The sequence below is a fragment of the Astatotilapia calliptera genome, chromosome 23, assembly GCF_900246225.1.
Source record: "Astatotilapia calliptera chromosome 23, fAstCal1.2, whole genome shotgun sequence".
Taxonomy (NCBI): domain Eukaryota; kingdom Metazoa; phylum Chordata; class Actinopteri; order Cichliformes; family Cichlidae; genus Astatotilapia; species Astatotilapia calliptera.
This window is the reverse complement of record NC_039323.1, coordinates 37981869-38008395: the sequence shown is the minus strand read 5'-3', so window position 1 is coordinate 38008395 and position 26527 is coordinate 37981869. Positions and strand designations below refer to the sequence as shown.

The window sequence follows — 26527 nt, the reverse complement described above, 5'->3', positions numbered from 1 at the left end:
TATATTTTAATAAATAAACGTAATAAAACAAAAATGTTGAGTCGTGTGATTTATGTTAATATTGGGAATTTTAAGTTGCTCAATTCTGAGGAAACACCTTCGTTTATGCATGAAGGAACAAGGACTAAAACCCAGACAGAAAAGAGACACCAAGCCCAAAACAGGGGGAAGAGGGAAGCAATAAATTTAATAAATAAGAGCAGAGCCAAAAAGAAGAAAGCTGCTGAAAACCCAACAGGAAAAACAGGCATGCAGGAGGCTTCACACTAGCTTTATTTAAACAGAGGAGAAACACGCAGGTGAGACAGGAAAGCAAGAGTACATCCTCTTAAAAACATGGAAAATAAAAAAGGAAAACTTCACACAGACAAAGTAGCGGGTTTAACAGAAAAAGAGAGCTAAGTTTAGTGATTTAAACCAATGTGACAGAGAGGAGAGTCAGACGCAGTGATGAATTTAGTACTGCATCGAGCTATGAGTCACTTTTTAAAAGGGGAACAAAATGGTGTGGCAGTTAGCGGTGCTGGCAAAGGGAAAGCTCTCAGATAGATGAATCTGCTTCCAAACCACTGATGGCTAAAAAAACTGTACTGTAGTCACACTAAGAGAAAAAACGTTCTCCCCATAATTTCATTGGTGGTAATGCTCATAACGTTACACAGATAAAAATGAATATTTTCCCAAAGTGCTTTGGTTTCATTTCAATTCCTTAATTTTCAGTTAAATCTTTTCTGTGTGCATGAGATCATCCACACACTTAAGACTCGGTCAGAGCTGAAAGTATCGTCTGGTCAGAGACTGATTGTGAATGCAATTATGCGAGTGTGCGTCCACGTAGCTGTCTGCAGATCTGTGTGTGTTTCTGTTACTCTGACCGCGAGTGGGTATCTTGCTGTGCGTAGGCGAGTCCCCGTACATCTGCTCTGCCATCGCTCGGATGTTTTCGGTGTAACTGTTACTCTCGTGGTCGTGGAGATCATCCAGCGTGCGGCTACGCGTGCGCCTGCCCTCGTGGCCGCGTGTGTCCACGTCACGCTGCGTGTTGCCCTGAGAGTCGCGCACACTGTGACCGCATGCGTTATCGAGCGTGCTGTGGGCGTGCGCGTCCGTGAGCGTTTGGCTGCATTCACACCTTTCCCCATTTAGATTTCCCTCTGTCGGCTTGTTTGAGCTGCGCACTGTTTGGCGGTGCTGTGCGTACTCGCCGTCATCATCGCTGCACTCATTACCCCTTTGTCTGAACCCAAATGTGTAACCGCTACGCCCGTGAGTGCGGCTAAATCCATAGGTGTATCTGGTGTGCGTCTCCCCTGGCCTCTGTGCGTAACGCTGCCTGTGGCTCGGAGGCAGCGGCTCGGTCGCCCGCCGCCTCAGCGAGGGGAGGAAAAAAGACGAGGAGCGGGGAGGCGGAGATGGCTGCGATTGGTGGCGGCCGTCACCCGTTCGTACCTGTTTGCTGTAGCCGGCTTGAATGTTGGGTTGATGGTTGGTGGAGATGTTTGAAGTGGAGTTGGCATTCCCCATCTGCAAAGCAAAAAAAAAGTCATTTTGACGCATTTATAGCGACTGAAGTGGCACAAAGCTTATCGAAGGCCTCCTAAATAAACAACACTGTTATCTGCTGCTTCTTGTTTGGGTGTCAACTTAAACTTAAAGCTGTAAAAATCGCCTACCTTTTCTCTGGGTTGATTTTTTATTTTGCGTGAAAAAAAAAAACTGTCACGAGAATGTAGCTTATGCAGTCTTAACAGCCAAACAAATCACACAGCATGACAGTCGCACGGGGAGCCTTTATTTTCATTATTTCTATCCAAAAGTGTTTATGAGAAGCACTTCTCTACGATGACTGAGCTGAGGGGCTTTCTGAATACTGGAAAAGGTTTTGTTTGTCACAGAAAAAAAAAAGAAAAGAAAGAAAGAACACCATCTGTGTCACTCCACAATCAATTTAACTGGGTTTTGTAAAAAGATTTAGTACTTCAGCCTGATTTCACATTGCCAACCCACTTACTGTTTACTGTATAAGCAGCACTTTTTTTTTTTAAGTGTAAGCCTCAAATGATGACAACATGAGAGAAAAAAATCATCCTAAAGCGAATTATATGTTTAATTGATTCTGCTGTCAAAACTGTGGCAGCTGCTTATGATGTGAATAATCTTTGAACGTATAAGGGTGTGCAGAGGATTTCATAATGCAGCAGGCATTCCCTAATGTACCCGAATTCATCCAGCCCGACTCTGGGAATCTAAAACTTTTATTTAGCTCATAAGGAAACATGAAAAAACATGCAAAAGTTTTGGAATAAACGGGCGTACTCATCGCCTTGGATATTTTCTGGATTAAAGAGTTGAAAAAGACTGATGTCTGCAGGACTGTATCAAGACAGAGCCATCGTGGCTCCTTCCAAGCCACTGATGTGAACCTCTCTGCTCTTTCCAAGGCTTCAGACTCCAAAGACCTCCAAAATTACGCCTGAGCACTTCCGTGGCCTAAAAACGTCACTGCTTTCCATCAGTTAAATTTTTTTTATTAACAGCAACATCTTAGTTGGCGATGAAGCTCTCGATTTCTGAAATACAGCTCTCAAAAAAAAATCCCACGATGCCACAGAAGTTGGCTCTGGGATGACAAAAACAAAGCTTGCTGTACCTGCTTGGGCGCTCGGAGAACAACCACCTGGATGGTGCCTCTGGTGTTTCCTTCCGACGACATGGACCGCCTCAGGCCCTCCATGGCGGCGTTGTTGGAGCGCCCGACCAGCGATTCGCCGTTCACCGCTATCATCTGATCGTTTATACACAAACGGCCATCCTGTTGGGAGAAGACGACCGTTAGGTGCGCTTTAAGAGAAAACCTGAACGTGTCCTTTGCGGTCACACTTTATTTACTCAATTTAAGTAAAATAATAAAATGAGATCAAAGTGAGCAGAGCGTAAAAAGATTAAAACGAACTGGAATGGGTACTGATAAAGTTTTAAAAGTAAGGAAGAGAAATTTGGAGAGGTATAAAGTGTGTGTGGGTGTGTGAGAGAGAGGCCGAGTGGGAAAGAAGAAAATGGAAGAAGGGGTAGGCAAGAAAATTGTAGAGTTAGCAATCTACTGAGAGCGAGAGAGCCATGATAAATACATAGAGCAGCTAATGGAATAGCCTCCGTGGGCACTAAATCACTTCTAAGTGTTTTAAATAGCAGCCTCTTGTAGAGAGGCAACACAGAATAGTGCCCTGGAGGGAGAGCGAGGGAGCGAGGGAGGGAGGGAAATGAACGATCCAGTGAGGGAGAAGGAGAGAGAGGGGATCAAATGAAGAGAGTGATGCAAAAAGGCAATAAATGAAAGAAAACACAAGACGACACAGGGAGAGACTCCTGTGTGTGAGAAAGTCTGAAGATCCCATTATGGTCAGTGCTGCCCTTTGACCCCACCGCATTAACAAGGCACCGTTTAGGCTGACCTCAAAAATGACACCACACACACACACGTACGCGCACACCCAGAAGCACACCCAGAGTTTAAGGCCTGGCATCAAATTCAAGGATGGCATCAAAAATTGATGCTTATCCCAAATACGGCAGACGCCTGTGATATTCCCCATTAATTCCTTCATTCTCCATGTAAGCAGCTGCAGCACGATACATGTAAATTTAATTTGTTTTCTCAGCATACTCTTTGAAATGATCGTGTGACAGGATTAGGGGTAAAGTCAAAGAACTTTCTTTTTTTTATAATATATATATATATATAATTGAGGCCCCCGGCCTGACACCCCTCCTCCCACCCTAAAACTATTTAATGGAAATAGGTTAGATCTCGCCACGTCTCTTCCTCATCTCCTCCTTTTCTGTGCCTGCTGTGTGATGATGTGTGTGTGTCAGTCAGGCTCAGGGGACGCCCAGGTTCCCCCCTCTGCACCGGCCTGCCGCTGCAAACTCTCATCAGGGCCCTTAGCTGCTTTTCATTAGCATGAATCGACGTCGAGGAGGAGACACACGCACACATACAGTATCTACTCTTACGCGCTGCGTTCCTGCTGAGTGTCTACACTTTTCAATTTTCTTTTTCGCCTCTTTGCGTCGCTCTCTCGTTCGATACAGCTCATCTCTTCCTTCTCAGATTCCCTCCCTTCTTGCACTCGTTCACCCGCTGTCTTCTTTCATTAGGCTCCTTCCCTCCGTTCCTCGCTGCTGTCTGTCTCCCCTGCCTCGCTACTCTGTCCCAGAGACCAGTTTCGCAGCCAGCCGCAGATCTTACGACGACATTCTGTCGGAGCGCTATCCGCATCGGCAGATGTCTGAAAACTACTTCTGAAGGCACTTTTGGGAGCCTCTGTCTGGCCTGCCTGATCCCAGAACAGCTATTTATCTACAACGGCACACTCGTCTTTGCGCCTCCTTGTCGTGCAGAGCAGATCTGGGGGCAGCGACGAGAGGCGCAAAGACTTGTGACATTTGCTGGCGGACACAGATTGAGGCCAAGCAGAGGAGTCTCCAAAGTGCTGAAATAGGATGTTTTTTTTCCTGATGCACTCACAACTTGAAGTGAGCACTGAGTGATATAGATAAGACTGCTGCAGTGCTTATGTGACAAGGCCACTTGGGGTCAATGGGTGTCAAAGGTTAAGGGAAACCAAGAGGGGGCGGGGTTGGAAGCAGAGAATGACAGGAAATGGGAGAGAGGAGATGACAGGAAATGACAGAGAAAGACATCAGAAAACAGGGGAAATAGAGTGACTAAATACAACTAGATGAAACAAAAAGAAAGACAATAAGAACAATCCCCATGACATTTCTTCTATGTACCTGGGAGAAACAAAAACTGAATAAAACGATCAATCAAAGAAGCCTGAACAGTTTAAGTCTGAGATTTAAAAAAAAAATTGCAGATCGATTCCTAACCTGTAAATCCCCCAGGAGCCGTTTCTGCTTAGAACAGGGGAAATATTAGCTCATTTCAAATGACAATTAAAATGCCTTTTTTGTTCTGGTGAGATGGATTTTGTTTTTTTTAAAGAAACATGTCAACATACAGGTCTTCTTCTGTCCTGTAAAAATATAGTTTTTCACAGGACTGCATAGAGTCCTGTGAAAAACCAAGTACACTCCATGATTCGGTGACTTGCAGAACTACCTTTAGCAGCAATAGGTTGAAGTGATGGTTTTCTCCGTCTCTCACATCACTGTGAACTTTGGCCTGCTCTCCTTTACAGCGTTGGTTTGGGGGACTTTATTGATGCACAGCTCTCTTAAGGTCGCACCAAAGCACTTTAATCAGGTCTGAGTTGGACCGCTTCATTGTAGGTTTTTCTGCTTGCGGTCATTGTCCCGGTGGCCTCATATTCAACTTCTAGAATAATTTGTTATGAGTTTAATGACTGCAAGGTGCCCAGGGCTGCAAAACAAGCCCAAATCATCACCCCTCAACCATCGTGCCTTAGAGGTGGTAAGAAATATGCTGGGTTCACCATTCTACCCAAGGATGCTGTGGCGCGCAGAGTGAAAGAGCCAGGGATCGAACCACCAACCTTCCAATTAGCAGTCTATCCTTTCTGCCTCCTTTTTTCCATCTGTACTTTGAGTCTTGTGGTTTCCTCAGATACAACTTTGGAAACCTAAGCCATTTTTAGAGAGAAGAGGCTTTCTCCTGGGAACCCTTCCAAACAAGCCCTACTTATTCAATTAGGGTTAGCAAGAGTTTCCATAATGAAATTACTAATACAATGAATAGCCTTTTAAAATGAGTAATAGGTCAGAGGGTTGGTTGAATATTTGAAATACTAAGTTAATAGTTGTAGATGGCTGAAATACTGAAAGTTATCCAGATCCAGTTTAAAATACAGTCACCTGAATGTGAAAGGTGTTGGAAGAGTTTGTGAGGGTTATGTCAGGTGAAACAGGCTGGGAACCATTTGTTAACAATTACACTGAGCTCAAAGTGAGCTGTCTGTTAGCCCCCCAGCAACCCTGAACTGGATAAGATGGATGGATGGAAGGAAGGAAGGCAGGAAGGAAGAAAGGATGAATGGATGGATGTTACATAAAAGTGGGATCTAAAGGCCTGAAAACATGGATGTGTCTATTTCATACCTTATAAGCAGCCCCTCCATGAATGATTGACTTGATGAAGATTCCCAGGTCCTCTCCGGTCTCCCTGGACTTGTTCCCCTTTAGGCTGACCCCCAGGCCGGCCGAGCCCGTTTCATTGAGCGGGATCTCGTACATCAGCTGCTCCCTGCCATCCTCCATCACCCGACTGCTCAAGTCCTCCCCTTTCTGAAAAACAGTAAAGAACAGAGGCTCAGGTGTTATGTAAAACACTATAATCTGTTCACACATACACCTAGAGCATACTTTACATGATAACTGCTGAGTGTGATAGCTGATGAGTGAGGCAGGAGCACCATACCCAACTGAACTGACTGATAAGGCATGTACCTACAGCACAGTGCACCGACTATACTCAACACCACGAAAAAAAAAAAAAAAAAAGGAGGAGTGAGAGATGGATTAAAGAGATGGAAGGCAGCTGTGGGGAGTGAAAAAAAAAAACTGAGAGAAAAGGAAAGGAGACGGCAGGAGTGTGTGTTGTGTACTGGAAAGACAGATGAAGGTGTAGCGAGAAAAATAAGCACGCTACTGTAGAGAGGTTATTCCATTTGGAGATGAAAGGCGTAGACGGAGAGCAAGCCATTTCTAAAGGAAACATAATAACCTTTTCATACCTCCTCCTGGAGCCCTGTGGGGGAGGAAGGGGAAGGAGAGGAGAGGAGGAGGGGAGAGGATGGTGGCGCAGAGGAGCATTTAAAAGTAATAACCCGTCCCTGAGGTATATCCACTTCTTCTCTCATTCACCCCCCCACCTCGTTACATTTCGTCCTAATCTCTCAATCTCACTATACGTCCCTCCCTTCTCCACCTGCGGGTTCTTTCCTCTACATTCTGACGCTCTTTTTTTCTTTTCACATCCGCCACCCCACGCCCACACCCTACCCGTCTGCTGCCATTTAATGTGAGGAAAATGACCAACAGCAGCACTGCTCCGAAAATGAGACGAAGGGGAGTGAAAGCAAGGGAGAAAGAGGCGACGGAAAGAGAGAAAAGGAAAATGTCTGTCATTAGAGGACGGCAAAATGGAGAGCAAGCAAAAGGGAAAATGCCAGGTTCAGACACCCAGGGGGGAAAAGAAAGAAAGAGAGCCTGCGGAGGGGAGTCTCCTCAACACCACTTCACTCCCAAGCTTCTTTTTTTTTTTTGAGAAAAGAGATGGAAGGTTAAGAGGGGTTGTGTGTATATGCTTGTGCTACACATCTCTCGCTCTCTCTTTTTATTCTTGCTCGGGTTGAGGCGGAAAGTATGCGAGAGGTTTCAAAAAAATACGGCAGAGACAATAGGCGCTTTAAAGTCAGCTCTGACTCATAAGATAAGTAAATGTCAGATTGGATTTTGTTAGGAATATGCATATACATTATCACCGCCACGCCGGTTGTCACAGCTTTAAAGATCTGAGTACCCACGGCAGGATTGCGGGAGCCTTACATCACACACCTCACTCTTCAGTGAAGCAGGAATCCATGTTCACATTCCCCTCTCATCGTGGCACAGTGCTGAAGGATGTGGGAGTCAAATATGTCCTCAAGTATAATTTTAGCGAGAGAAAAAGAAAAATTCACTCTTCCTGACTCGCTGTGATCCTCCAGACCTGCAACACCGTCTCCCCCCTTGTCAGCGCTGCTTTGTCTGGGTGCTTAATTAAAACAACAGCCCGTTAAAGCCTTCGAGCCTGGAGGGATAGTCAGCTCCAAAGAGAGAGTCAAACCTCTCGACTAAGTGATGGGAAATGAGGGAAACCTAGAAGGCCGTCTGCATGGTAGCAAAGAGGTAAGCACTGATCCGATACACTGTGCTTGGTCAGTTCTATAAAAACAGTCACCTATTTTCAGGTGCTCAAATTCAGCTTACTTGTAGGCTTGCTTTACAAAGAGGTGTTATCAAGTTCTTCTTCTTTTTTAATTAAAAGTGTTATAGCTCTGGGACCACCTGAGAGAAACACCAGTAACAAATACAGCAGGCATCACTGTCATCAGATATGCCCTTGATTAAATCAGAAACAAAGATGAGCTCAGTTGGAGGAGGGTTTCAAAGTGGCATGCACTGTACAGTACAGCAAACCTAGAGCACTTATAGTTTCATCACAATATAAAGAAGAATTAGACAGAGGTGGGAATTAATAAGCATTTGCGTCCTGTGTCGTCTTTGGAAAAAGAAACGGTCAGCACTTTTTTTTCCATGTGAATATACGATGGCTGCCTTTGATTTCATCCTTATTTGTTTCTCATCTTCTTCCAGTTATCCAGTTCAGAGGGGCTGGAGTCTATCCCATCTGTCACATGATGAAAGGTATGCACTGGATGCACTCACACTCAGACTTACAGCCAATGTAAATCACCAGCTAACTTGACACGCATGTGTTTGGATGGTGGGAGGAAGCTGACTTGACTCTTGACTTGATGAAGTAAATACTGCCCACCCCTGCAGAGGACCGGGTGGGCAAGCTGACTGGGATTTATTCAGCTCATTTTCATTGTACGTCACCAAGTTACAACAGCAGTCATCTCGAGGCCAAAAACCCCACAACAATATAGACATTAGGAACCCGACAATCCAGTATGAGCAAGAGATCTGCAACAGTAGGTGGAAATAAAGAACCAGCTCACTGCTGCAACCAGCTGGAGTGGGAGTCGAGAGAAGAGCACAGGGAGGTGACTAACAAACCAGACAAAGCACAAACTTTGGCAGAGAGACGACAAAGTTGAAGACAATAGCAGCACATGCACAGGAGAGGAAAGTGGAGGTAGTTTAGCAGCCTGAGCCTATAACCTGATCCAGATGATAAGATATAATGAGGCCCGATCATCCAGGACTTTGTATGTGAGGAAAAGGATTTGAAGGATTTGAAATTCCACTCTGGATTTTACAGGGAGCCAACGAATGAGACAGCTCCGTCTTTCCAGTCCCTGTTAGTGCTCTCACTACAACTATTAGCAAACCCCAGTAATAAGGACTTACTTCTTATCAAACTGCAATGTCCCTAATTCAGGTCAGGTCTCTCACACCTCATTTTCCAGTCTTGAAAACAGAGGTTAAAGAAACCTCAGTTCAAAAATGTTCAAGACCCACCTCAGAGTAATATGGATTAGCCCAGAATTGCCCTCATCTCCCTGGTGAGGTCAAGAGCTCTCCTTCTCCTATCTCACGGAAAATTCCGTTTTCAGTGCACGTGCACTGAAAATTTCCAGTTTCTCCATTACTCTTGTCACATCATTTTCTTGCATGAAGTAAACTTTAAGGTGAGTTAGAAACATTTCTCATTCTGATGGGCCAACAGCTCGCTGGTCTCAAACTCTGCACATACATCAGGCTGCACTCAAATGACAGTACGTAAAAATGTGTTTGAGTTAAGAGGAGACTTCAAATCGGAAATAGGGTCATTTCTGCGTTTTCATTTTACATTCTGGCCTACAGAGGTACCCCAATCTGCACAAAACATTCAAAAATGAAACGATAGCTTTATCGTTACACATCTTTAACTCGGTGCTCATAATCAGTTCCACGATACGAATAACGAGCAAAACCCAACCTTCAAAAGTCACAGAATCTATTTTCTGCTCGAGTATAATTTGAGATTTTCAGTCGGGGCTTATTTTTATCAACAAGGCATTTCAGAGTGCTGCTACTCAAAACCAGAGGCATTACAAAGACAATCTGCTTCTTCCTGCTTGAGAGACACTTGAGAAGACTCAGGTGGCAACCTGGGAGGTTTTAAATACCTCTGTGATCTAACTGCAATAACACACGAGGTGAAGGTGGACACATCAGAGCACAGCAGGCTCTTGAAAAAAAGACACTGAGAAGTTATTAAAACAAGATGTTTATTTATTCTAACTCACTGCTTATTTATATTTATTTACAAAACCAAGTGATTCTCAGTAGTGGTCCAACCACGCAAACCCACTCCCACACATCGCTGATATTCCCGCTAATGCCCGTTCCTTGGGGGCAAATGGCATCCTCCAGGCGAGTGGGGCCCCTTGCCTCTCCCCTCCGCTGTTAGCCCTCAGCAATGGATCTTTAACAAGCTTTTAGTCAGGAGTGAGGCCACCCTCTTCAACACCCAAATGAGGGGACAAAAAGGAGCTTTTTCTTACCCCAGGGCGGGAGGCAAAGAGGAGATGAGGGGAGGAGGAGGGGTGACACACGGCGATTACACACAGAGCCTTTTGTCGCTGAGGATTTCTAAATGGGGGGTTTCAAAGCGGGGGGATTAGCGGTGAGAGCGACATTCAATTAAGATGCGATCTCGCCGCGCTTGACGCCGACGATGGAGCTGCCAATTAATCGCCTTAATGTCTTGCCTCCTCGCCGCTTTACACCTTTACCTCACAATGAAGAGAAAGGAAAATAAAAAATGACTGATTGGGGGATAATTCTGGAACGGCGTGAAGCGCTCCTGACAGGGAAAATAAAAAGAGAAGGAAGAATGACGGGATGTGTACAAATAAAAAGAAGACAGCCAAAGAGGCCAAGTTGATGAAAAAGACAACAGCAACACAGCAAAGTTATTTTTCTCCTCACAACCTGCTTTTTCCTGTGAGCTGGCCCTGGGCTTGGTGGCAGGAGTGGGTCAGCCATGTGCAGAGTGACCCCCCCATCCTGTCCTTGGCATGACAAACACACACTTTCTCTCACGCACACATATATATCCTGCTCTTGACAAAAACCCGCTTAAAACAGAAAAAAACATTACAAAGCAACTCTCTAATCTCCGCCCCGAAACAAAACGAGGCCCCGTGAAATAATGAGCGCGCCGAGCGGAGGAGATGCAGAAATGCTGACAGGAATGAAACTGTGATTAGAAGTTATCACTTTTTAATTACTCAGAGAGTGTGCGCTGGTGCAGGAGATGGGGTAGAAAATCGACGGCTTTTTTGTATCCTAATAAGGAGGCTAATTCACACGCTTTATTGTTATTCTTTTGACTACAACAGACCAGCATGCCTCCCAGCGCCGCTGAGCGCTTTCACAGAACCGCACGCTGCTCATGAAACATCAGTAACTCCCCTCCCTCCATTGAAACTAATCAATCAGCAGTTCAGCCAGTTCCTCTAAAAGTCTACTTTACTTGTACAAGCGAGATAAAACAGACTATATGAGCACCGGAGGAGAGAATCTTATGGGTTGGCAGCGGTCGCACGGGGAGTATAAAAACTAGACTTGCAGTGTCATGCTTCGCTTCAACTTGCTGTGCCACCAAGTGCCTGCTCTGCTGAAGTGCCCCTTGGCAAAACACTGGACCCTGATCAGCTGCTCCACAGCTGGTTTGACCTCTAACCTCCCCGTGTGCCTCAGTCAAGGCCTTACTTGTTTAATTTCAATTAAATTTGATTAATTTTTATGCGTGCATACGTGCAGCCTCCTGAAAGTAATGAATTCTACCAAATTTCACAAAGACATTGAAGTTCTGGCACAAAGTGAGCACCGCATTAGGTCAGTGAGGCCTGATAGACCGACAGATCAGCTGCTCTCAGTGTCAGCCCACATCAGCTGATAGATCAGCTGAAAGCATCCTCCTGACTAATTGCATGTAGGATGCAATCTTTAAGGCTACATCTACACTAATCCGGATAAATTTGAAAACGGCGTTTTCGTCTAAAAACGCTCTGCGTCCACACTATCGTTTTCATCCACACTGAAAACGCAACGTTCCTGTAGTGCGCACGCATGAAAACTATTCGACCTGCGTCATTTCCGTCAGCCGTTTGTTTACTTTCCGTCTCTTTGACACGTCGAGGAGGAACGTCGAGGTTTATCTGGAGCATCTGGAGCTATGTACAAACTGTTACAAATCTTTAATAGGGCTGTAAAAATTGGGAGCAAATAGAACAACTGCTGTACAATGCCGTCCGCCACCTTAGTTGAACTGGTCACATGACTGCATCATATGACTAAAATGCATCATTGTTTTCAAAAGCCTCTGTTTTTGCAGTCTAAATTTCAAATGTATCCACCTTGGAGAGCGTTTTCAAAAAGCTCAGTTTTCCTTAACCAAAAACGCTGCTTCAGTGTGGACGAAAGGCGAAAGGACGAAAGAGAAAAAGATGCGTTTTCAAAGGAAAACTTATTAGTGTGGACATGGCCTACGTTGGTCAGGCCTGCTGTGACATGCAAGCCAATTTGCAACCCACCTCCACCCCAGCTCCTCTTTTACAGGCTATTTCTGATTAGACCTGTCACTGACACTCTGAGTCATAAAACCAAATATAAATTAGCTGCAGATGAAAACAACAACCACTGGATGTAAAACCACTGTACTGAACTACAGACACTATATTGATAATCACTTCACCTGAAAAACTGGATTTGTGCACTACTCCACTACTTACACCCTGACACTAAGGATATTCCATCAAGCACCACTATGGGTTTAAACACAAACCAGCAAACCTAAACAATCCAGTGGCTATATATTGTTAGGATTAGTTTTAGTGCTAAAAGGCATGAAAAGCAGCAGGTATTACAGCTGGGGGATACACTGTTTACGATGAACTTCTAGAAAAATAAAGAAGCAAACACTTCACCCGTTTTAAGTTGCTCAATGCTCAGACTCCTCTACATTTACATAAATACAGTGAGCTTCTCTTACGTCGATTTCCTCCCCTAGAAGCTGTCTTTGTACCACGCAAGAGAAAAGAAAACTCCCTGAAATCTAATCCGAGAAGAGAAATTTGAAAATGTGCACCATGAACATTTTGTAAGGCCTCCAAATGCTTTCGATTTCTAATGTGAATGAAATGAATGGAATGCTGAAGGTCACAAAGAAACACTGTAATACAAATTCCTTCAGACTCCGTTTGAGCTCAAACCTCGGACATTTGACACTAACTCCGGGAGCTCCGAAGAAATCGGGCTACCAGGAGAAAAACACGGCACAGACTGGGTGTAACAGTGATATAAGATACTTTCATACTCCAAAGAGGTTCTTTCATAAAAGCACTGAGAGAGAACAGGGTCATAAGGGGAGCCAAGCAGTTTTTCTTACACTTTAAACATATCTGAGCTTTACAAGTAGTGTAAAATGGCTTCCTTGAACCTTTGTTTCAGTGTCAGTTTCAGTCAGACTCTGGATACAAGGACACACTATCTGTGCACTAATCTATCCTTTCAACTCACTGTACAGCTCTGACAGGGATACTCGAGTGTTTTCCATGCCGCATCTATGCAAAATCCAGCACAAACAACACAAAGTCCTTAACCTGTTTTCAGGTTTCACATAACATCGCATCATCGACCAAGCGCACGCAAACGCACTTTCCTTAAGTGATCCTTGAACCGAGCAGACAGACAGATAAATGTAGAGACGGGCATTTTCAGCTGAACAAAAATGTTTCTGCTCAAGAGCAAAATGAGCTTTGATAGATACAAAAGCTCATAATGCAGACGAATTACCTGCAGCAGCAATATGATGCTGGTCGATGGACTCGGCTAATTAACCTCAGCAGCTGCTGGATGTAAAACCGCTGTGCTGAACTACAGACACGAATGTTTGCTGTGTGGATGCATAAGGACGCTTTCTACAAGACGTTAAAGCCTCTAAAGCATGGAAAAATAATCACTAGTCGGGCAGGCACTCAAACACATCCTTAGGATGGAAGAGGCAGACGGGCACTTTTAATGTGTCTGCATCTTCTTGATATCCGACCACCGGCACGAAATTCCACAATAATTCAGTACAAGCATTTGGAAACATCCAGTATCATTAAGGAGAGCGCAGGAAGGTGGGAGGTGTGTCCTGTAGCATTGTGTGTTTAAGTGTGCGTTTGCTCATTTGCATGCATTTAACTGCAAACTTTTTCTCTGCAGTTCTTTCCGCATCTGCGTATTTATGTTTTTTGTTTTTAGTGGGGAGGAGTCTGCACATCTAAAGTCAATCAATAGAACCACTAGAGAGAGAGTGTGTGTAGTGTCTTTGTGAGTCTATCTCTAAGTGTGTGTGCGTGCGCGCTTAGGGGACATCAAAATGTCTTTGAGGTGGAGGACTGTGCTGGAGATAAGGGCCAGATCTCACGGGGCACCAACAACTTCAACAACTTCGACAGATACAGGAGTGAGAGGCCCCCCCTCCCTCCCCCCCTCCCTCCCTCCCCAACTCTTTAAGTCTCTCTCTAATGCACAAATACAAGCAAGTGTTAGATGAAGACTGTAGAGTCTCTTCAAAGTGCACTTGTTATGCCAAGACTGCTGGGCCATTAATGAGGGCAAACTATTTTCGGAAGCAGCAACTTAGCTGTTTAAAGATGTGCGATGTGTTCGGCGCGCGCGTGTGTGCGCGTGAGTTTTATATCAAGGTCTAGGTGTTCGGGAGTTTAAGTGTGCGCAGCTCGCCTAGGTGTGAATATGCATCAGTCACTACAAAGCCCCCGCGCGTCTTTCTCACAGTGCTTTGAAGTAATGGGAAGGGAATAATCAGAATAACCAGAGGACAGAAAGGAGAGAACAGGCGAAAACATCATTTACGCAGAGCGAGTGACTTTCAAGGGGCCAGCTGGCTTTCTGTGTGTGTTTATTGATAAGATGTCCCTTGTGAGGCTCGGTCACATTGTGCCGGCTTCTGACCCCGCCGGCCGCAACAGGTAAACGGTCACTTAACACCCGGGGCGTGCCGACAAGCATGGACACACTTGCGCGTTTCCTCTGGGGCCCTGCTGTGGCTTGTGTGTCTGAGCGTGTGTGTGACTTCCTCTGGCATCACTGTGTCAACAAACCAGAGAGGAACAGGAAGGCCAGAGCTCGTGCTCCGGGTGTGTTTGTGTGTCTGTGGTGCAAAAAAAAAAAAATCAAGATGAAGAGGATTTGCTCCTTTGAAAGGAAAAGAAAGGGAAAATGTCACAATGTAGGGATGAAGCAGAGACCACCAGAGAAAGCAAGTGATCAACAAAGAAGAGTGAAGGGAGGTTGTGTGGATGCTGCGTTTTTGCGTATTCACGCTCTCTTACCAGCTCCCTAGGCAGGAACATGTCGTCCTGCCGAGCCACCACCAGAGACACGCTCTCTCCCTGCTTGGTGCTGCGCAGCATGGCCACCAGCTCCTCCTGGCTACGGCCTGTCATGTCTACTCCGTTTACCTACACACAAACACACACGAGACGGGGAAAAAAGGCAAACACACAAACAGGAGTAGATTAAAGCTTAGTGTATTATCCACTGGCAGTGCTCCACTAACACATATCGAATTAAAGTAACAGAGGATCAGATGGAGATGCTTCTGTGTGTGGGCTGGTTCTCCAAAATGAAAATAAAACATATGTTCTTGTGTTTCTCTGCGATAGCTTGGCTATATCGGTCTAGCTTAGGGGTTCTCAAAATGGCATCTGTGACACACAGCCATGGGGTCCACAAAATAATTTGCTGTAAATCATAAACACTAGCTGTTTGATAAAATAAGTGTTTGGTTATCAGAAAAGCAGATTTTAAAAAATATGCTCTAATTAAAAGGAAACACTGCTCAAAAACATTAAAAGCATCAAGTCAGTTGAACTTGTGGGATATTGACCTGGTCAGTTAAGTAGCAGTTGGAGTCTGTTTATCAGTTTCAGCTGCTTTGGTGTTAATGAAACTAACAGCAGGTGCACTAAAGGGACAACAATGGGACGACCACTAAAACAGGAATGGTTTTTACAGTTAGAGGTCACTGACTTTTTTCCTTCTTCATCTTTTCTGACTGTTTTTTTTAACCTAGTTTTGCATTTGGCAGAGGTTACACAGGTATACCAACTCCTCCAGGATGGTGCATCAATATGTGCCATTGCCTGAAGGCTTTCCGTTTCTCCCAGCACAGGAGACAGATTTCAGGAGACAAACAGTTACTCTAGGAAAGCTGGACAGGGCCGTAGAAGACCTTTAACCCATCATCAGGACCAGTGTTTGCTCCTTTGTGTAAGGAGGAACAGGATGAGCACTGCTAGAGCTACAAAATGACCTCGGATAGGATGCTGGTGTGAATGTCTCTGACCAAACAATCAGTATCAGGGACCAAAATATCCTAATGGGCCTTGCACTCACTGCCCGGCAACTGGCATTTGCCATAAGATACCAGAATTGGCAGGTGTGTTTTCCACAGGTGAGAGCAGGCTCACCCTGAGTACACGTTGCACACCGTGTGATCCAGAGACAGTTAAACTTCCTGCTGATAACGACAGGTCTCGGCTCTACTTCGCACACATTGGATGATCTTCATAAAAACCTGTGTTTTACCTCCAGGATGCGGTCTCCTGGCTGTAGGCGTCCATCCTTCACTGCTGCACCTCGCGACAAAATGCTCTTCACCAAGATGGGCCCCGGCCCTTGGACAGATGAATCCCTTGTTACCACGGTGAAACCCAGACCCTCAGAGCCTGTGGGAAAGAGGCAACATGAGTCACACTGTGCACGGGGGATGTCTCTGCTCCTGAAAATGAGACTTAATTACAAATTTTATGACTTTTTAATTTCATTTTAATTGAATTTCCCTCTCATCATCCCAGTCTTTCACTTTTCTCCTTCTCCAAGTTTTCTCCCCTCTCTTCCTCTCCTGAACTCTGTCTGCAGTCTGCGTCTTCTCCCCATTAACTACTGTTTAAGTGCCTGTTTCCCTATGGGGGTTAGTTGCCTGGCTCAGCCTCTGAGCCCCCGGGAGCCGGCTTCTCTCCTAGCCGGATTAGACAGACTGTCTTTAATTTCACGTGTGAGCAGGCCGAACGGTGGCTGATGAAGGGAGGTAGAGGAAGAAGATGGAACGAAGGTGGAGGTGGAGGAAAAAAAAAAAAAGAGTGACGAGCAGAGAAAAACCAGAGAGATATTATTCCCTTCTCTAGCTTTCTCCCCAGGGGTTGCGATGTGATTTCCACAAAGATTTTCCTTGTGCTTTTGAGCCTACATTTACTTTGTGTGTATTCATTTACAAGTGTGTGTGTGTGTGTTTTCTGAGCCCACACACACATGCATGAACCATCATCCCCCAGAGCCTCCGCCCTCTCCCTTTTTCACGGCCTCACAAGCCCCAAGCCATGAGTGAAATGTGCCACACTCTGTGTGTGTGTGTGTGTGTGTGTGTGTGTGTGTGTGTGTGTGTGTGTGTGTGTGTGTGTGTGTGTAGGGAGAGCAAAGCCGCCGTGGCATACTAAAGGCGGTGAGCGATGCTATCTGGTCTCCGAGCTAAGCCTCTGCCTGCCCTACATTAGCGCACCTAAACCTCACCGCCTGTCAATCACGGAGAGAAGGAGCCTGTTGCCGAGGGAGAGGGTGTTAGAAACCCCATAATATCCTCTGCTCTGATCTTGCATCAGGTGAAAGGGATAGACGGGGAAGCCAGGGAAGAAAAAAAAAATCTAACAAAAAGAGGGTGAAGAGAAATGGGGAAGAAAAGTGTGATGGAAAAACGAAGAAACTAACAATAAAACAGTCGTGAATGGGCGTTGAGCTGGAAAGTGTGACGCCCAATTTCTTCTATCCTTTCATCTGGATGTCTTGCCTTTTTTCTGGATACCACACGTGTGTGTGTGTGCATGTAGCCCAATTACAGCTATCTTTTCACTGCCCCGTAACACTACAGGTTGCTAGAACAGACCCTATTCACAGTCATAAGAACCCATTCCCATGCTATCAACACTTCAGCACTGAGGGATAAGAGATGAGGTGCCTGAGATGCCAGACTGAGTCAGTCTAGGTTTAAACCTACGGGCGTAACAACTAGACAGCTCTGAGTCATTATTGAGGAATTGGAAAAATGAAAAAAATCTTCATAGTGAAATATTAAAGCTAACCACAGTGGACGGCAATTTTATTGGAGTCTGAATGTGATAAAAAATCAATCAATTGTGTCAGTGGTGAGAACAACATCCAGGGCTAAGTGAGCCGCTTTGACTTTAACAAATCTGGAGAATAAAAGCTTTTTTTTTAAAAAAAAAGCACGAGCAGTCAAGAGTCCTTAAAAGGAAAATGCACTGGCAAAATAAATGGGAAAACTCCAGTATTTTTGTACTGCACTTCTGAAGATGGAGGCCTCACAAATAATGAATAGTATCAATGTAGCAGAGCCTGAGAAATCCTGAACAAAAACACTGAGTCAGAGTCTTTCACAGGGATCCAGTGGCTCTGAATCCACAATACAAAAGAAGCGGTCGTCAGTCAAGGATCCATCTTCCCATAGGCTGTTACCTCTCAACTTTGCTGCTACTGCTGATGGACTCGTTAGGTTGCTAACAGAGCTGTGGAAAGGCCATTTTAAGATAAGAAAACTTCAAGTCGCATGAAGTGCAACAGCTCAACATCAGTGAGGAGCAGAGAAACCGAGGGATTGCTGAATCGCTGTAGCTGTCTGAGACACTGCTGAGCTGTGGGTTCAACTTTGTTGAGAAATACATAGTTAACAGTCTGGTCCATAATTTGTTAGACAGAGATCATAATTTGCCTCTTTGCACCACCTGCAGCACCGTTTTTTATACACAGCTCACAATTTTTGGGCAAAGTCTAATCTGGCTGTAAAACCTCTTTATTCCCATTCATGAAGGCATCAGCTGAGCGTAGACCTCGACAATGATACGTGTTCTTGGTCTTGACTTGGTTAGATGATGATTTATTCATTTTTTTCACCATTTAAGTGTTGCTGAACTGACGTATTCGTCCTTTCTAAGAATGAACCAGATAGCTGATTTAGTCAACTAAGATTTGGTTGTCTGGTTTATTTTGGTGTTTCAGCCCAAAGACGGGTGTTAAGTGACCTCACATACACAGACATCTGTTTAAACCTCATCCTTCAACTTCAGATTCACATTTGCTTCATTTGTCATGAAGTAGCAAAACAACAGGTCTCAGCTGGATATGAAACTACTTGTCAATTAAATGTCCAACTAATTTGAAGCTTCTGAAAACAGGGGCTGTGTATATAAAAGTTTATGTAATTCCTGCTCAGTTACTGCAAAATTATTTATAAAACCTCTTGAATTAAAGCTGAAAGTCTGCACTTCAATCAGATATTTACAATAAGGACCTAATTCAAATAATCAAGGAGTTGCTTATACACCATGGATTTGGAGAAACATAACATCCTTAGCTTAATTCAATTCAATGCATACAGCACTAATTGACAACAACAGTCACCTCAAAGGGCTTTATATTGCCTGGTAAAGAAAAAAACCCAACAAAATTGCACTTTGGCGACAGTAGGAAGGAAAAACTCCCTTTTAACAGGAAGAAACCTTAGAACCAGGCTCAGGGGGGGCGGCATCTGCCACGACCGGTTGGGGGTGATGGGGGAGAGAGAGAAAAAAAACTTAATGATGGAACATGATGATCATCAGTGAATACAACACATGTATATAAGAAATTTACCTTTCTTCAAGTCAATTTTCATCTTCTTGCCACCCTTCCTTCCTGTGAGGTTAGACATGTTGGCGGAAGCAGGACTCCTACTGGCCAGTGGGCTCTCACTGCGGGGCCAAGTTGTCGGAGACGAGCTCGCAGCCCTGGCTGTGGACGTGGGAGACGCTCTCTCTAAAGAGCCGTACACAGACTGAACAGACTCCACCGGTTGTGAGTTTACCAGAGTTGGCTCTGGGGTCTTCGTGTGTGCGTCTGGTCGCCTCATATCTGTCCTGGTGTTCATTTTAGGTTCTGGTTTGGGTTCTGGTTTGGGTTCTGGCTTGGGGTCGGCTTTAGTGCGCGTCACCACTGGACTGCCTTTGGTAGACGAGTCTTTGCTGTCGCTGGTGAAAAGCTGACCTATGAAGCTTTTCTCATAGCGTGACTTGTTGGCTACAGGAAGAACCTCCACATGCACTGAAGGCAAGCCCATAGCTTGGCGGAACACTTCCTGAGACCTAGAGAGGGAGACAAGGATAATTTAGGAAAAGTAAAAAAAACAAGATGACAACTTTAATCGCTCTCTCTTTGCTTTGTGGAACATTACAAACCTGTAAACCAACAAAGGAGAACTCAAAAGTGAGGCTGAACACAGAAAGAAAGAGAACACAGAATTGGAAAGCAAAGAAGGAGAGGGTGAATGAGGCTTGTGCTTCACTAAAGGGCTGTATTATAGTTTGGATTAACAACAGTGACTCCTCCAGCTGGCTTGGGACACTGTGGTCCCTATCAGATGGTGAGACCTTGAAGCAGGATCCTATTCCAGCTTTAATACTTGTACTTGTACTACTTGTACATACTATTGTTTGAGTACTTACGATTGTTTTTTTTTGTACTTTTTATATTTTACATTTATATTTATTATTGAAACTTGCACCAAGGGAGTGGCACTCCAATTTCGTTGTACTCTGTACAATGACAATAAAGGCTATTCTATTCTATTCTATTCTAATAGACCACTATCAGCCCCACATTCACACAAAACAGAGAACAGAGTGAGATGCAGTTAAATTGACCCATTCAGAAAGAGATATAGGACGGGGGAAAAAAACCCAGAAAGGACACGGACAGGAGTTTGAAGTGTGTGCGCTGAAAACATGAGAAGAAAAAAAAAAATAGAATAATACAGAGACAAAAAAATACGCCATCGGTAGAGCAGATGTGGTGTGAGATAGGATAGAGCAGAGAATGTGAAGGATTTGTCTGGTTAATAAAGGAAGCAAAGTGAGTGACAGTTGGGGTATTTCTACAGCGTTATAGTGGTGACAGGATGAGTGGGAGTACACACACACACACACACACTTTTTTTTGCTTTTACGTTTTTAGCTCCTCATCACATCCCTGACACGCACACATATACACCACATGTCTTGGGTTGTGTCAGGATAAGCCGATCCGCCTCAGATCCAATTTGGATGATGTTAACAAATAAATTTCAAATCTTTTCGTCTTTTCCTAGCAACAAGGTTACAATCTTCTGCCAAATGGAATCACCTGGAACACTTATTTTTGCCATTTGAGCAAAAGAATAATCAGACAATCAGCAAAACCAAAGCGCATAAGGACGGATTAAGCAAACAGCAAACAAAAAACTCACAGGAGCCAGGTCCGGAAGAAGAAGAATGGAGAAAGAAAGGGAAACATAGACGAGGGGAAACAAATGGGAAAGGGGGAGTTGCTCTGTTCAGTAAGCTTTTAAGATCCTCCACAGTCTGGGTCCACGGTTTAATTACGTCTCCTTTAGCCCTGTGGATATTCTCAGAGGAGAGCTAAAGATAAGCAACATCAACAAACGCGAGCAACCATTGTCACCGTCTAAGCAAGTAATGCAATTCCCACCTGGTGGCAACCAACGTCTTCAAGGTGGCTAAAAACACATTTCTGGAGCAGCTGATGCAAATCCTTTAACTCTTTCCTCCAAAAAGACGACATCTGACGACCCCCCCATTACCACAGCAGAACATCTGCCTCTAGCTCACCTCAAGCATCCTCCTGTCACACCAACCCCTCTACATGTCCTCCTTCACTACATCCATGAATCTCCTCTGTGGTCTTCCTCTTTTCTCCCTGCCATCCAGCTCCATATTTAACATCCTTTGCTCACTATATTCACTCTCCCTCCTCTGCACATGTCCAAACCATTTCAACCTTGCTTCTCTCCATTTCCCATGTCTGTTAAAAGCTCAGCCATGACATTAAACATCCTCATGCGACCAGAACAGACGCACTGAGGGGGATATGAGCCCGCTAGGGTCGTCTTTTAGTGTCTGGCACCAGGATCTCATTGAGTTCTGTGAATGGATGCATGGGGGCTTGGACGTCTTGTGGCGCATCCCGCAGACACTCAACCTGAGCAGGCCATTACACGTTGAGCAGTGTTGCCTGTAAGATGTTAATCTGTTTATTTTATTAAGAACATATCCCCATGCATGAAACATAGGTTGCATGCTGAAACTACTAAGTAAATCTAATACACTGTACATGTTTCAGATCAAATATTAGCTTTGATTTTGGTTTCTGTGTTGAAAAACTGCACTCCCACACACACTGGCCTACTTACTGTGCAAAGGTCTTGTCCTGCAGTGGTGTATCATTGATTTGGACGATGCACTCGTCCTCCTTGAAGAGATTCTCCTTCTTGGACCGACTGTTTTCCTCGATGCCTTTAATGTGGAGGCCAAGGGGTCTTGCGACAAATACAGTATGGAGTCAATATGAAATCACGGAGGTAAACACGCATGACTACATGGCAACATTTGAGTAACTTCTGCATTTTTATGAGTCAACATTGCCATCTGCCTTTCCTTGCGCCTGCCTGCTTGATTATGAGAGGATGTGAAGAAGAGAGCGTTTATGTGAGCTTACCGTCCATTGAGCGAGGAGCAGTATGGGACCACGTGTATACCCAGGGGCCCACGGTCACCAGGGAACTCGACTGTCCTCGTAAGACTACTGCCAAAAAATACACAAATCGGGGACATGAAATCCTGAAAACGCAGATACAGTAAAAAACAACAACAACAACAACAAGCTACACACACTCAACCTTTCCATTTGCATTTTCCTCCAGGCTACACAGATAGGGATACAAATTAGCTTACAGGTAGCCCTGCCAAAAATCGGAATTATGTGTGTGTGTTTTTGTGTGTGGGGTGTGTGCGATTGAGGACGCAGGTGGCTACTTCACCCCTTATCTACCTGCCTCTCAACTACTCAATCTAGCCGGTGGACAAAAGAAGAGAGCAGGAGATAAAAGAAAGAGACAGATAGAGGAGCAGATACAGATGAAACAGAATGAGGTTCTCTAATAATCTCTGCAGAGCCTTGAACTGTGGCTTTTAGCCGCAGATAAACAAGGACAATACCACTAAAGATAAACAAGAAGAGGGCTGCTTTTGATATTGGCTAGAGGAGAGAGGGGGACCTGCACGCTACGAGAAGATCAGAGAACTCCATCTCTGTCTGCAGGTTTGTTCTTATAAACACAATTATGGATCGTGTCTTCACCAAATTAATACAGTACGGAATTAATATACTAGTGCGTGCAGATTAAAAGCATTCTTTAAGTTTAACACTGCTTTTTTTTTTTAACTTATTTGTATGCTTTGGACTAATCTCGAGTATATCTGGTTCTTCTGGGCACCAGATTTGTTGATGATGTGGACAAAAAGTTGTTATCTAGATGGGTTTAGAGTGGAAATTAAACTGTTGACCTTTTTGTTTGAAAGAGCAAAGCCTAAACACAGTGGAGGTTACCCACAATGATATTTTTAACATGTGGATGACAAGTGACAGGTCCTTATTTTTAAAGCAGTACTACTGCTGTGTGTCATGTTATTTTTGTCATTTCATTGTTGTGCATTGTGATGTGATGCAAACCTCACAGCACAGCAGTCTCGCTACCATCTTGTCAACCTTCCCTTTCACTCTTTGCTCCTATCCTTCAGTCACAAATCGCCCCAGACACTCGTCTCCACCCTGCCTGCGCTCCGTTCCTCACCTCTCTTGGGGGCACTCTCCATCGCTTTCAGGCATTTAAACTCATCTCCCTTCACCTTTCTTTCCATCTCCCTCTCATTCACACGTGTATTTTCTCTTACGTCTACAGAGTTTGATTCCTCTTCCCTCCAGAGCATACCTCCACCTCTCCAGGCTCCTGCTATAACTACAGATAACCCTGTCGTCTGTGAACATCACAGTCCAGGGAGACTCCTGCTGGACCTCATCTCTACATAGGATGGATGTGGTGTGCTTTCTTCTCACAAAAACATGACCAGATTGTTTGTGAAAAATTACAAAATAAATTGCAGTTAAACACAGAGATCTAATTAATGGAAAGTTTTGAATATTTTATCCTCATGGCTCATCTAAGTGTGCAAATCTCCATGTCCTCCTAACTGCATACTCAAGTGTAGTTAAACAAGTCACTGAAACCTTAATTGCTACTAATGTGTGTAACTATAAACTGTAAACTATAAGTCCGTTTGGAAACCAAGTCTCTTAGTTTATTGTAACTAAATGGATTTAATTGATTGGTTCTTATGTAGTACTCTTCTGCTCCACACAAAGAGCTTCATGTCTCATTCGCCCACTCACACTCACATTCACACTCTGATGAACACATCCTGAGATGGAAGTATTTTTCCCGAGGATACTTTGGCAAACAGGAATTGAACCGCCAGCCCTCTGAATAATACAGTGAGCCACAAACACCCCATACCTCTTAAAAAGTTATGTGTACACGTAAAACCATGACTTCAGTAATCTGGAGAATGAAGCAAAGCCTAATATATTACATTACATTCATTAGGCGTGTGCCATTTGTCCACTGTGAGTCTGTGGATTCTGCCTCCACAGAAAGAAGTCGTCCAAACTTTACGAACGAGCAAATAAACATCTGTTTAGTTGTAAAGTAAAGGTACTTTTGACCCGACATCACTGGGTGAAAGCACAGCTGTGTTTTTAGCCTGTAGCAGGGGAAAGGGAGACTCTTTCATGTCCTTATTTCAAGGGATATTTTCATTTCAATTCAGTTTTATTTATATAACACCAAATTACAACAGCAGCCACCTCAAGGTGCTTTATATTGTAAGGTAAAGCCAATAATGGAGAGGAAACCCCAACAATCAGCCCCTATGAGCGAGCACAAAAGTGTGGAGGATAAACTCCCTTTTAACAGGAAGGAACCTCTGGCAGAGTCAGGCTCAGTGAGATGAGGCCATCTGGTCATCAGAACACAGCCTGGAACATAACGGCGAGTATGAAACCAGATGTGAGATGAAACAGGAGCCCAGGAAAGTGTTAAAACTCAAGGAGATCTGGAGGTAGAAGAAGTCTCCTTGTTCTTATATTATCCAAGATAATAATTCTGTCTTCCATCGTTTAGACTACAACAGAATCTGCATTTCTTTAAAAGTTTCCCACATAGCAAAAAAGTTACAAGGCAAAAAGTCACAAGTTTTTTAAAAGAAAAATTATGTGTGTGTGTGGGATTTGAAAGGAAACACAAGAACGAGTCTGAGAACAAAAGCACAGAAGTTCAAGTTTTATGTGCTTCACGCACGTACACAAGCCTAAGGACTAGCTGGGATCATTACAACGCACTCCTCCGTCACTGTCACCCTGCTCTCGTTAACCTCTGCCAGGGTCACACACATACTGTACACACACATCCAATTTGCATTCTTATTGCTACATCGCTCGCTCGCAAACACCATCAGTCACATTCCTCCAAATTGAAAATTCAGATACACATATGCATCGCATTTACATCTATTAGAGAACACAGTTACATCTAAATTACAGATGTGCACAAACCATGAATTACACAAACGCACGCATGCACACACGGCGTGAGAATTTACTTTCAGAGAGGGTACACAATGAGGCCAGGATTGTTTAGCATCATACAAACACACAGGTACAAAGCTAGTCCTGCATGATCTAAATGTATTCACGCGGTGTTGGGGGGGTTAACAAACAAACAAACAAACACACGCACACACACACACACACACACAGCTTTAGCCCATTTACATTCATATAAAAAACAAACGGTGGCACAAACAAGCTCATCAGAGGCAACAGTAGCTTGTTAGCGCTGCACGCTAATATGCAGAATAGCTCCGCTCACCCATTTTAGCATCCCACTGACACAAACACAAACAAACACAGTCATTCCACTGGGGAGGGGTGCGAGGGCTGGGACTGGAGGGGGGGGGGAGCAGTGGGATGGATGAAAAGAGCAACGAGGAGTGAGACAGATGGAGCTCCCACTCTTGGTTGACTTCCTCTACGTCGACAGAGGCAGAGTGTCTAACACACTCGCAGCCGGGACTCCTGAAAATGTGCCCTCGCTCGCTCACCGTGGTGTCTTCAACTGCCAACCATCTGTTACCATGGCAAACTATCTGTGAGAGCCGTGCCTCCATTGTATCACGGGGCTGTCAAGACACCACTGTACTGTAAAACGCTGAAGAATCACCATCTGTCATTCCAGCCAAGTCCTCCCTTCTGAGCGCCCGCGACTCTGAAAAGAGCCATTTTCTAATCGGGGTGATGGTGTAGGGGGGGGGATCGATCTGCTGCTGCACAGGAATGTCACACAACCATCGGCTTTCCAGTCACGGCCTTCCTGGATGAGACAGGTGAAGGGGCTGTGGTGCAGGGTTTAATTGTTACCATGGTTACTGTGACTGACAGCCTCAGAGAAAGATGAAAAATGATGATATGACTCCCGTCGAGCCGGACGTCTGCAAGTGATGACTCCAAAAAACAAAAAAAGGCGGATGCTTCCACGGTGAGACGTCTATTCAAGCCTGAATACTGTACATTCACTCACCTGTACACACTAGGGCTGCCACAAACGATTATTTTGATAGTCGACTAGTCACCGATTATTTATGCAATTAGTCGACTAATCAGATCATCATCCACTGGACGTAAAACTACAGCTTATTGCACCAGCAGCATCTACTCTTATATAACTATCATTAGCTTACAGCTTTAAGCTTTTAAGGTGCTAACTAAAAATAAAGACAAGATGATAGTTTATTCAATTTTAATGAAATTAGCAGATTGT

The 26527-nt window shown here is 44.4% G+C and overlaps 1 protein-coding gene across 2 annotated transcripts in view; it reads right to left on the bottom strand.

Annotated features, from left to right (window-relative positions):
- pard3ba (par-3 family cell polarity regulator beta a) overlaps positions 1-26527 on the bottom strand; it is a 208263-nt gene that overhangs the window by 117864 nt on the left and 63872 nt on the right. The window contains exons 6-13 of one of the 2 annotated variants that reach the window (XM_026157796.1): positions 22312-22398; positions 22007-22132; positions 19417-19904; positions 16303-16442; positions 15045-15173; positions 6082-6267; positions 2651-2812; positions 1450-1524 (exon numbers count right to left, since the gene is read on the bottom strand). In XM_026157796.1, coding sequence (XP_026013581.1) covers positions 1450-1524; positions 2651-2812; positions 6082-6267; positions 15045-15173; positions 16303-16442; positions 19417-19904; positions 22007-22132; positions 22312-22398 — 1393 coding nt within the window. The remainder of the gene's footprint in view (positions 1-1449; positions 1525-2650; positions 2813-6081; positions 6268-15044; positions 15174-16302; positions 16443-19416; positions 19905-22006; positions 22133-22311; positions 22399-26527) is intronic. The other variant, XM_026157797.1, reaches the window with a different exon arrangement.